Source organism: Rutilus rutilus (genome assembly GCF_951802725.1).
Source record: "Rutilus rutilus genome assembly, chromosome: 5".
NCBI lineage: Eukaryota > Metazoa > Chordata > Actinopteri > Cypriniformes > Leuciscidae > Rutilus > Rutilus rutilus.
Window position 1 is genome coordinate 6,750,558 of NC_140213.1, and position 12,285 is coordinate 6,762,842.

The following is a 12,285-nucleotide window of genomic DNA, read 5'->3' on the forward strand; positions in this document are numbered from 1 at the left end:
TCTATGGTATTAATATGGTAATCATTCAGTACTTTGGTACCATGTATTATTATCTGATACAATCGCATACTGATGCCATCATGGCACCTTCTTCACTGAGCTTTTTTGTAAAAGTAGACTCTATGAGCGGTAATGCATACAAGATACTGATATAATAAACCAGTGAGTCTGAAACTTTTCAGATTGTGTAACAATTAGCAATCACAAGCATCATATTTTCACCTAAACACTAACAGCCGAGCTATAATCTTTATTTTTTAACTATAAAAATGAGTGCTACAAAAACTACAAAATCACTTGTATCAGACAATATTCTGATATTTTTAAATAATAATAAATAAATAATAATTCATATTTATTTCATAAATAAGAATTACTATTGCTTCTTACCTTTTCTTAAAAAGATGGTTGGGCACATTTACAAGTGACTCAATTTGTTTGCTGAGCTAATTATTTGTTTCACTCATACACCTTTTATTTTTTATCTTTCTTCTATCCTTCTCTTTCTTTTTCAACACTTGCTCAGGTGAGCATGTTATGTGTCCCAGTCAGGGCCACTCTGTTTCATCGGCCACAGGCCATGTTAGTGATCCAGGAGGTCCAGGATTAGGTTCTGGCCATGGACCCAGTATTCGCACAGATCTGCATCCTCGACCCCCTCAGCAAGTAGTGTATGTCTTCACCACCAGCCTAGCCAACAGGTCAGTATGACTGCTTTTTTTCTGTCCTAATAGACCCTGCAGCTTGACAGTCTCATTTTTAAATGAACAAATGGGATATGTACCATATATTGCCATGTTTAAGCCAGAAATGTTTGAGAAAGCCACAACAAAGGAGCTTATATGCACGTAATAACGTAGCAGACAATTTTCCACCACACTCTTGTGACGGATGTAGGAGTGTGCTTTTACAAGCAATTGTCACATGACTGAATAGAAAACTATGCAAATAATAGGAAACAATTATTTTGTTGTTCAACTATTCTATTTTTCTGCAGTGCTGCAGAAGCAGTGATGCATGGCCATACAGACTCTATCCTCTTGTATCATCAGCAGAATGTCCCTCGTACTAAGCTGGACCAGGTCTGTCTTTACATATAGACATATAGTGTACATACATGACTGCATATTTTTGTTATGTTAGATTATAAAATGATTAGGCTATATGGGTTTGTTTATGTTTGTAATCATGATCCATATGTATATGCTCTTAAAATGCAAAGTAGAGTGGAAAAAATGTATCATAGCACCTACAGTTGCAGGTGCTGCATGGCGTGAAACATTGTATTTGTTTAAATGGCTATTTAAATCACAATGCTCATCTTTGTTCCTGTTTCTGTTTTGATGAGAAACAGTAGAGTTGAAGTCTTTTGTGATGTATTGAGCTGAGACTAATGATGGCATTAACTGCACCCCCACCCCTGTCCTTCTTTCTTACCCTGTTTTTTTTTCTTTTTTTTTTTTTTTTCTGTATTTCTCTGTGCAGTCTACTGGTGTTGGAAAACTCACCAACCTAACAGAGATCAGCTCTAGTCACAGTCCACCCATTGGCACACCCAAATCCCAAAGTGGTACACCCCGGCCAGCTTCCGTTGGTGGGGTTGTAGGGGGACACCTTCCTGGCACCAGTACTCCTTCTTCCACAGGCCATCCAGACAGTGAGCCAGCCCAAACCCACAGAGGAGGAGGAACATCAAGCAGCAACAGCCGCTCTGCAGTTCATTCACTGGGCCCAGGAAGTTCAGGTCCACAGTCTGCAGGGGTTTCAGGAACAGAAGGAGTGGATAGACCAGGTACAATTCCCCACCATGGTGCAGGTGTGTCTCCTTCCTCAAGTCCCTCTGCTTTATCTGTACTCCGTCAGAGTGAACTGGCCCAACGTGGAGGGCCAGGAAACACAGATGGCCTCTCTAAGGAGCAGCTGGAACATCGTGAACGCTCTTTGCAGACTCTTCGAGACATTGAGAGGTTGCTTCTCCGTAGTGGAGCCGGTGCTGGCCATGAAGAACCAAGAGGTCCTAATGGCAATCCTAATGGCACTAATGTCAACAACAACAATAGTAATGATGGGGGTAGGGGTTTAGAAGATGGTGAGAATGGTGGAGGGAATGCTGGTGTTTGCCATAGCAACAATGCTAGTATGCCCCATGTCAGTGTAATGAAAAAGTATGAGGAGCCATTACAGTCCATCATCTCACAGACACAAAATCTTGGTGGCCCTGGATTGGATGACTCGCTGATGGGCCCACACCATAGTATGCCACCACATTCCCACCACCTCTCCTCACCCTCAGGGTTAGACATGGGGCCCCTTCTTGGACCTGAGGGTGTAACACCAGAACAGCTAGCTTGGAGGAAGCTACAAGAAGAGTACTACCAGGAGAAAAGGCGGCAACACGAGATTAACCCCCACCAACATCCCCAGCATTTCCGCATGATCCCAGAAATGGGCATGCCTGGGGGACCTCCAATGCTAATGAGGGGCCCCCCACCACCATATCACAGTAAACCTGTTGATCAACAGTGGGGGCCAGGGCCAATGGTAGGGGGCGGAATGGGAGGGAATTCACGAATAATGGACATGCATCAGGAAGGTCCTCGAGGGCCAAGGTTTCTTGGACAGATGCGAGGTCCTTCAGGTGGGGGGGTTTACACAGAAAGCCCTGGAGGAGTTCTAGGTATCGAGGGGTTGGGGCCTCAGAGACCTCCAAGGCCAGGCATGGGTTGGTTAGAGGAAATGCCTCCAAACATGGGTGGTGGAGGCCCATTTCATGGGTGCTATCCTCCAGGGGGTCCTGGGGGACCTCCCCAGCACTTTCAAGGTGATTTGGATCGCCCTATGACACGGGAAGAGATGTTCCGCAGACTCCATAGATTAGACATGCAGCAAATATCCAGACAGCAGCAGCAGCAGGCCGGGCTTGGAGGCCCTAGGATGATAGATAACTCTGGGGGACCAGGCTTTCCCAATCCTGGAATGGGAGGAGGTCCACCCTCCCGTGGCGATCCAATGGACTTTCCTGGTTCTCGGACTATAATGGGCTCTCCTATTGGTGGAGTAGGCAGTGATGGTGGCCCCACAATGAGAGACATAGTTGACTCTCCTTTAGGGGGTAACCTCAATATAAATATGGGCATGAATATGAATCCACAGCAGCAGCAGTTGTTGGCTCAGAAGCTGAGGGGAGGTCCTGGAATTGGCGGACAGCTTGGAGAGATGTTGAACCCTGAAGACATTTCCCGCATTAGGGCTTCACAGAATGGCCGGGGTAATTCTAACAAAGGAATGATCCCTGGGCAAGATGGACCTCTTCAATACCCCAATCAGAGCTCCTTTCCTGGTAGTCAAGGTGATGGCTTATACATGCAGCAGCCATGCTCTGATATGTTTGGACCAGACCAGCCAGGTCCTCCCCACATGAGCAGCACCTCAAGACTTAGTCACATTCCCATAAACTCTGGCTCAAGGGGTACAGACCTTGGTGCCCGACACCCTCCTGACCTGCCCATTAGTGTTAACCCAATGGGTTCCCCAGCTATACCGCCATCTCACCAGCTTAAATCGCCTTCTCTTAGCCAGGAGCCATCACCCCTCATGCCTTCACCCTCAGCAGCAGGCCTGAAATCACCGAGCCAGTTACCACAGAGTGGTCCATCTCACCCTCCTCTACCAGCAGCCTCTGGGGCTGGAACACCCTCTTCCACCTCTATCAAATCCCCCCAGGTAATAGGCCCTTCTCTTGGTCTTCGCTCACCATCTGGCTCCCCTGGACACCTTAAATCTCCAACCATGCCTGTTGCTTCACCTGGCTGGACTGCCTCACCCAAGACTGCTATGCCTAGCCCTGGAGGGCCTCCTAGTGTCAAGGTCGCAGGCAATGGAGGGAGCAGCTCCACTGATACAGGTAAAAAATGTTCTTAGAAATATGAATCAAAATTATAAAAAAAAGTGTGCACATCAAAAACCAAAACCAAATTGGGCTCAGGTGCAGGACAACAAAACACCAACAAATCAACACAGAAAATAGATGTCCACACACTGAAATTGCAGCTCCAAAGAGTTTATTTACCAAACAGTGCAATTTTTCAACCAGCCAGATCTTCATCAGGCACAATACCATTGTGGAGTGAGACTCAATTCTTGATAAGCACAGGCGATAACAAAGATTGGAAACACACAGAGTCATGTGACAATTGATTAGACACACACATGTGACAAAGAAATAACACCTAGAAAAAATAAAAGTAATACAAACTTGAAATTCTTTAAAAGTTGCACTGTTTGATAAAACTCTTTGGAGCTGCAATTTCAGTGTGCGGACATCTATTTTCTTTGTTCATTCATAGAAATATGAAAACAAATTTTTGGTATATTTATGCTCTTTTACATGATTTACATGTCTTCCACCATTTGTTTGTTTACATTAGGTATGTCCCTGCCACCTAGGAGTTCCAACTCAACCCCCATCAGTCAGCCTACCAACTCTATCAATCCTAGCATGCCTTTCACATCCTCACCAGATGCCCCTCCCTCCCAGAATCCTCTATCCCTTATAATGTCTCAAATGTCAAAGTATGCCATGCCTAGCTCCACTCCGCTCTACCATGACGCCATCAAAACAATCGCTACATCAGATGATGAGATGCTACCCGATAGACCCCTCCTACCTGGAATCAACATGTCAGGTACAGATTTTAGACAGATCATCCGTTTTAGAATCCAGAACTCAATGCATCATGGAAATTATACTATAATAAACGTTTGATGCCCATTTATATTATTTTACCTTTTCAATTGCTTTCTGTCTTTATTAGAGAAGTTATTCATTAAAATCATTACGTGTTATCTCTTTTTCAGTAGGCAACATGGGAAATCACCAGTCACAGATGCTCCTCTCCTCGCAGGGTTCAATGGGACCTCACAGTGGTCCGCAAAGTCCAATGGGAATGGTTCTCCAAGGAGGCCCGCAGCTATCCCATGATCCCACAGGACCTATGCTCCCATCCCCTAACCCTATGGGAATACCAGGAATGACCTCAGCAATAATGGGAGGTGGACCTCCAGATGGAATAGGGCCCTGTAATGTTTCCCCAATGCACCCCCAAAACCAGATGGGAGGATTCCCTCGTATGCAGGGACCCCTTCACTCCCCTATTGGTGGTATGGGGCAGCAGTACCCCCAGCGTCCTGATGAGGTCTTACCACCCCAACAGATGCATCTTCTAAGTAAAGGCATGTCTCACCAGCGGCCTCCTCACCAACCAGACACTTTTACATCAATGTCCATGGGTGATGGTCCAGACCTAAGTGAGGTCATCAGGCCCTCGCATACAGGCATTCCTGAGTTTGATCTTTCCCGTATCATTCCTTCGGACAAGCCCAGCAGCACCCTACAGTACTTCCCCAAGAGTGAAGCCATGTCCCATCCGCAGCAAAATCCTCACCAGGGCCAACCGCCTCCACAGGCTTCTTCTGCTCAACTGCTCAAACAGCTCTCCTCATCTGGACCTCCCCATAGCAACATGCCCTCCTCCAACCCCCATATTGCTAACCTACAGAATATGATGGCTGAGCAACAGTTGCCCCTACACCCTTCACACTCACATTGTGGGATGCGCCAAGGTATGGGCATGCCTCAGATTGGCTCCAGGGGCATGGGATCAGGAGGTGGGATGGGGCCCATATGCCACCCAGGGCACATGATGGGCAGGACAGGCATGTCTCCTCAACAGCAGCTTCAGCAACAACACCACCATCAGCAACAGCAGGCCATGATGGCCAATAACCTCTTACAACACCCGTCCCACCCTCCCCGTGGCATGCTGTCTCCACAGCAGCACCCTCATAATCTTATGGCTCAGCAGAATCTGATGATGATGCAGGCTAAGCAACGGGGCATGGCTCTCCCTGGGGAGCACTTTGGCCAGCAGGGTGCCCTCATGTCCCCTCAAGGACCTATGATGGGACCTCCACATTCACAGTCTGGCATGATGGGCCCCCAGAGTCTTAGACAACGGAGCATGTCACTGGACAGCCCATTGGGCTACGTGCCTGGAAGTATGGCCAACATGCCCTTTTAAACTAGCATATCTGTAATACTGTAAAAACCTTGTTTCTTAATGGCTATTTCTCATTTGGATGTGTTTTTATTGCCTTTGACTAACTGTGGCAATAAAATGCTAAAAACTTTGGTTTAAGTAACAATCTCTTGATGCTGAAGATAACATTGGGAGAAAATGCAACTGTTGAGGGTTATCATAACAGTTAAGTAAAATCTGAAGCCATTTTTTAAGATATTTGTAAAATATGTATATTTGAGATCAGTGTGTTTGATTGCAAAGGTTAAAGGAAAAAAGCCTCTGGGTTTCTATGTTCTAATTACATTCTGGCTACCAAACTGTTGTGGAAGGTAATATATAAATATCTATATATAAATATAATATATATATATACAGTATATATATATATATATATAGTTGCTGTAAATAATATGCAATTTGTGCTTGTTTGCAACTGTTCTGTATACTGTGTTTTATTAGAAATCTAATAACAAATATGAAAAAAAAAAAAAAAAAAAAAAAATCTGTTCAGCTACTTTGTGTTTGCCTTCTTTGATGTGTATAAGGGGACATTTTGACCGGCGATCACATTACAAAAAAATTCAAGACACCATTAGATCACTCTTTTATTTCCAGTTATTTGTTACAGAGCAATTGATCTCATATTTAATAATAATCCATTCAAAACACAATGCAAAGCATTATAGCAGTTTAGGGATGATGCTCTGTTTTGCTTATTAATGAAATTCATTCTTTGACTAACAGATTGTCTCCATTGATATGATTTCATACACTCACATGTGTGCATTCAGCCATGTTTCCAGTCATTGGCTCAGTGATCTGTAAATCTCAAATCTGTAAAGCTCATAGCTGGCAAGGCGAGACACTACAGACAAAAACAGTGTTTTCATGCATCTGTCAATTTTGAGATGTTGGGCTTTTTGGCTTTTCATAAAGTGTTTTTTCAGACTAGTGGAAAGAAAACATCCAAAATACACTTTTAACTGTATCTTTTTTAGAGCACTTTATCTATTTGCATCTGTAGGTTTCAGTTGCAGTATATATATTAAAGGCCATTTTCTCAAAATTAGTTTTTCCTCCTACATTGAGCCAGAAATCTCCACTTCAGTAGCACTTACACCAAACTTTACAGTTTTATTCTTATCTATGGTCTTATAAGGCTTTCACAGAGGGGTTTGTTCATATATAATTTTCCTGATTTTATACAACATTTAAAAAGTTATTTATTTCTGGCTGTTGACAGTATTTTCTGATTTATGGAGTGATAAAAGAGAGATATCCAAAATCCCCTCAGTATAAACCTTTGACTCTAATATATATATATAAAAAAATGAAACAAGAATTTTGAACCTGGTTTTATCCAATGCATATTTAATTAGATAACGCCTTGTTTGCATATTTAAACATAACATTTCAGAAAACTTGTAATACAATTTATTTATTTTTTGTGCAATTATTAACGTAATCAACTGGGGACGTATGGTATTTTTTTAACCTATTAAAGGTTACATTTTCTTGCCAGAAAAACAAAATATTTTCAAAAAAGCTCAGCTGCTTTTAAATGTATTGGTTGCTTGATGTGGTAGTAACGGCCTCTGTGACCGACATCCTGTTAAGACTTTTTCTTTGCAGACCTGACAGGCATACACGCAGACACTTTGTTTTTGCTAGCAAATGCAGGAGGTCTCTTCGGAAACGGACCCCTATGAAGGCGTACAGGATTGGATTCAGACAACAATGGGAAAGACCAATGCTCTGCGTCACTATCAGCGCCCGTTCCCGTGAGGCTTGACCATCGCATCCCCGCTCAGGCATAACCCCCAAAACCACCAGGGTATCCATGAAAACGGTGATGTTATACGGCAGCCAACACAGGCAGAAAACCAATGTAACCAGTAGGGCCAACCGAATTGCTCCCTGTTTCTCCAGACTTCTCTGGCTTTGGCAAAGAGTTATGATTATAGAAGTGTAGCAGTACCCCATGATCACCAGAGGCAGGATGAAGCACAGCAGGTGGGTGAGAAAGCGGCTGGCCAACAACCAGTTGTTTGCATGTATGCCATGGTTGTGGTAAGAACAAGAGAACCTGGTAGAGTTGTTCTCTTCCTTCACGGACAGGAACACCATGTTGGGAATGGTCACAGATAGGCAGATGAGCCAGAGCAGCGCACAGGTGAGGTGAACGGTCCTAGGCCGACGGGCTTGGAGACTGGGGATGGCGTGCACAATGGCGAGGTAGCGATCAAAGCCGATGCATGCCAAAAGCAAACTCCCACACACCAGGTTGAGGCGATTAATAAGGCCCAATAGCTTGCACAGAAAGTTTCCAAAAAGCCACCCGGTTACACCTTGAGTTACCGCGAATGGAAAAGTGAAGAGGAGGAGCAGGTCAGCCAGGGCAAGATGTAGCAGATAGATCTCTGTGATGCGCAGGTTGTTCCGCCGTTTTACCAGAACTGTCAAGAGGAGACCATTTCCAGCTAAGCCCAGGAGAAACACCACACCATAGACAAGGGGTTGGAACACGGTGTGAAACAGATGCAGTGGGTTATTTTCGTTGGTACAGATGTACTGGTCAACTCCATCAGGTCCTTCTGTCACATCTGGATAATCAAATTCATCCCGATAATTCTGAAACTACACATTTCAGTAATGTCAACAATTGATTTGCAAGTTGCAATATTTAAAGACGCCTTCCAAAAAAGATAGAAATATTTTTTTATATAAATAATTAGAATCATTAAAGCTTTTTGCTTAATCATTTGCAATTTAATTATGTTAGTTTTAGACCTTCATTTGATTACCAGTTTTTGATACATTTCTAAATCAAATCCAGAATTAAAACAGACAACAAAGACTTTCATTTATGCATTTAGCAAATGTTTTTATCCAAAGTGATAGGACCTTATTGTTAATAGGGCCTTAAGGGGGCATTTTTAACAAAAAAAAAAGAAAAGAAAAAAAAGTTGCATAAAGCAAAGCAGTTTTATATCCACCTGTGGCGTTTACAGGAAGCTATTTAAAGGAAGCGTCTCACTTCCTTTTTTTTTTTCTTTTTTTTTCGTATTTGAAAATAAAATAAATGGAAATAATTATAAATAATACAATTAATAATAATAATAAACAGTAATAGTAGCAAAAAAAGTAGTTATGACAAATAAAATGATTCATGGGAAAACATCTAGAAAATATTTATTGTGGAGATGTAAACTGATCATTTTGTATCTATAATACCAATAATAATAATAATAACAAATTGATCATGTTGTTATTAAAAAACTTTTTTTCTCAAAATGTACAAATCAGTTCATAATTGTATGTTTTTTCTAATTGAGCTTGTTTTGTTTCCACAGGATATGAATTAAATCAGTGATGACTACCATACTGTAATTTCCTAAAAATGCATTGATAGTTTAGAAATACTCACATCGAGAGTGACTTGGTGTGTTATTTGATCCATGTTTTTGTCTTGATGTGGATGACTATACTGTTGTCTCAGAAATGTGTGTCCCTCGTCCACTCCGGGTGATAAAACCTCTGATCACCGACCCATGATTTGCGCTCAGATTGTCAAGACACGCCTCTTTAAAATGAATCTCCTCAAGACCTCAAACTTACCTTATTTGAATTCTTTAGAAAAAAACAATTAAGCCCACACATTTCCTTTACAGAACAACACATCCCCCACTCTCCTGCAATTCAATCAGATTTATTCAGTATCGGCATACACACTACCCTATAAATAAATACACTAAAATCTATTTGAAATACATTTATTTTGTATACATTTACATATATAAATACCCTGCAACTGTACTTTACTAAATTAGTTTACTTAAAGTCTGCTATTGGAACAATTCATTTTGTATTTAATGCACTTTAGTTATCCGGAAATAGTGCTGAGGTCCAACTACAGATATTCTTAAGTAGGCCTATATAATTGATTGTGCTAAAGTGCAAGTATATAGGTACACTTTAAATATCCTTACTAATAGTGATATTAAACACATAGGCTTAATAATAATAAATAATAGTAATCAATAATAATCAAATCAAATAAAGAAAAACTCCAAATAAAGTTTATATATAATATTTATATCGGTAAGTCTAAAGCAGTATGTCAGTAAATATATTAATGAGTTTGCAGTATGCAGGGGCGTAATTTGTGGGGGGGTTGGGGGGGGGGGGGATATTTAAATATCCTTTAAATATCCTTAAATATCCCCCCCCCCCAATATTTAAATCTATGCATTACAACCCCCCCAATATTTATACCATGATCACATGAAAAGGAGGCATACCCAAACTTCACCCCCCCAATGTTCAAACCAAATCTACGCCCTTGGCAGTATGGTTATAGTATGAAATAAATGTAGGCCTTTAAATAGATTTCGGCATCCATTGCCTCTGACATGTTTTCTCACCTTCGCGCACCTAACTCGGAAACTCTTAAGAAAATCCAGTTGACTCAACTCATAATAACAAGTTGCGCTGACATGTGCGTGACTTGAAAACACCGAAGCTAAACTTGACCCCCATTGACCCCAACGTCCTACCATTGGTTGAACCAGAAGTTAGCACGTCAGACTGCTATGCTTGATCTATGTTTCGAACACGCCATAAAGTCAATGCAATCACACTCACCAACAATCGTTTTTTTCTGTATTGCTAAACAACCGAACTCGCGACTGCACACTATTGGGGAATCTGTGTTGCAGATTTGGCACATTTGTCAGAAGGAAACATTTAGAGTCTAGAAACTCATTGCAGCTGAAGACGCAAGTCTCACCATGTATTTCAGATCCGAGTAGGATGACATTGTTTTTTAGATGACGCTATGCATTTTTTTTTTTTTTAGATGAGACTTTCTTTGTGTGCAAACCAAACAAAAATGTGAGGTAGACCTGAAGCATCTAGTTTGTTTCTGCTAACAGGTGCTGGAAAGGCAGAATTTCCAAACACATCTTTTGATGATGGCATTGCAATGTGTTTTAAAATCATTAAAAGTTTGTTATCAGTATAATATTAATGTATGTTGTAATAGAAATTTTACATTTAGATGTGTTTTTTACTCTTAGATGTGTTTTTACTTTTAGAAGTGTACAACTTGTATTAACATCTGTCACTTTATTTTTTACTCATGAGCATTTAAAGAAATATATTCATATAAGCTAAAGCACGTTATTAAAGATATGTAACCAAGTTTTAGAAATGCATAAGTTAAGACAAGCTTGAGTGACAAAATGTTTTGAGTTATAGGAGACTTAGTAGCAAAGAGACTAAGAGTACTCAAGTGACCTATTGTTGGACTTAAAGTGTGAAAGTATGTGCGTAGCTTCAGATCAAAATAACGATAGACAAAAGGTGTGAATTTTGAGCAGCAGCTAAAAACAGGAACTTGTATCTAGGCATGATATTGTTCTGTTTGGATGTAATTTATGCAAGACAAAGATTTTAAGGTAAACGAATGGTGAAGCCTAACCAGGATGTGTTTTGTGTATATAAGCTGGGCAAAAAGCAGAAGTCGGAACCTTCCCATACCAGATGCGTTCTGTATGTGAATGTCTATTTCTTGCAAGAAATAAAGATCTTTATAACTTTTGAAATCTCCAGCTGTCTTCCAATTATTATTTAAAGTTGAGAAAGAATTTCCACCACAATGTTTAATACTCTTGCAGTGTAATTGAATTGGAATTGTACTGTCACAAAAAGTTTATGCTGAGTCAATTCTGCGTTTCAAAACAAGAGTATATTTATAGTGTACTTAAGTAGGCCTATCCTTGGAATAGTTCCACTTTACAAACAAGTATATTAAATACAACTTTAGTTGAACTTCAGCACTGCTTTTGGACAGCTAAAATGCATTTAGTAGTACTTTTTAGCGGTAAAGTTGTATTTAGTACAAAATTTGTTCAAATTTTTTACGTATACCAATTTATAGTGCGCCACAAATACATGTATAGTTATACACTAAAGTACATACAAATAAATTGTGTTTAAATATACTATTTTTTAGAATTTTACATTTTGACATTTTGATCATTTTTCTTGTAGCCTATTGTTTTTTAGCACCTGGCTGACCGCACATTTTGCACCTTACTTATTTCTCAGCTATCTGGCTTGGTTACAGAAATAGCCACTTCAACTTTGGCTTTGGCAGGTAGGCTGCCAACATACAAAAAAACATTTGTGGGAAAATATGGAT

The 12,285-nt window shown here is 40.8% G+C and overlaps 2 protein-coding genes across 3 annotated transcripts in view; one reads left to right on the forward strand and one right to left on the reverse strand.

Moving 5' to 3' along the window:
• The window catches only part of bcl9l (bcl9 like), a 50,161-nt gene extending 43,929 nt beyond the window's left edge, over window positions 1-6,232 (forward strand). For both annotated transcript variants that reach the window (XM_084409159.1, XM_084409160.1), the window contains exons 5-9: window positions 527-701; window positions 998-1,082; window positions 1,486-3,904; window positions 4,428-4,685; window positions 4,858-6,232. In XM_084409159.1, the coding sequence (XP_084265285.1) occupies window positions 527-701; window positions 998-1,082; window positions 1,486-3,904; window positions 4,428-4,685; window positions 4,858-6,080 (4,160 nt within the window). In that variant the 3' untranslated portion in view covers window positions 6,081-6,232. The remainder of the gene's footprint in view (window positions 1-526; window positions 702-997; window positions 1,083-1,485; window positions 3,905-4,427; window positions 4,686-4,857) is intronic.
• Window positions 6,233-6,672: 440 nt separating this feature from the next.
• On the reverse strand, window positions 6,673-9,673 carry cxcr5 (chemokine (C-X-C motif) receptor 5). Its single transcript, XM_084409164.1, has 2 exons — window positions 9,508-9,673; window positions 6,673-8,717 (listed from the first exon to the last, which is right to left on the reverse strand). Exons 1-2 carry the CDS (start codon window positions 9,538-9,540, stop codon window positions 7,638-7,640), a joined length of 1,113 nt encoding a protein of 370 aa, XP_084265290.1. The 5' UTR covers window positions 9,541-9,673; the 3' UTR covers window positions 6,673-7,637.
• Window positions 9,674-12,285: the final 2,612 nt, after the last annotated feature.

What these genes read in the sequence shown, in the direction of transcription:
- cxcr5 (XM_084409164.1), bottom strand. Translation starts at nt 9,540, where the DNA reads ATGGATCAAATAACACACCAAGTCACTCTCGAT. An exon ending in CACACCAAGTCACTCTCGAT is followed by an intron (nt 8,718 to 9,507) that starts GTGAGTATTTCT and finishes TGAAATGTGTAG; the next exon opens with TTTCAGAATTATCGGGATGA.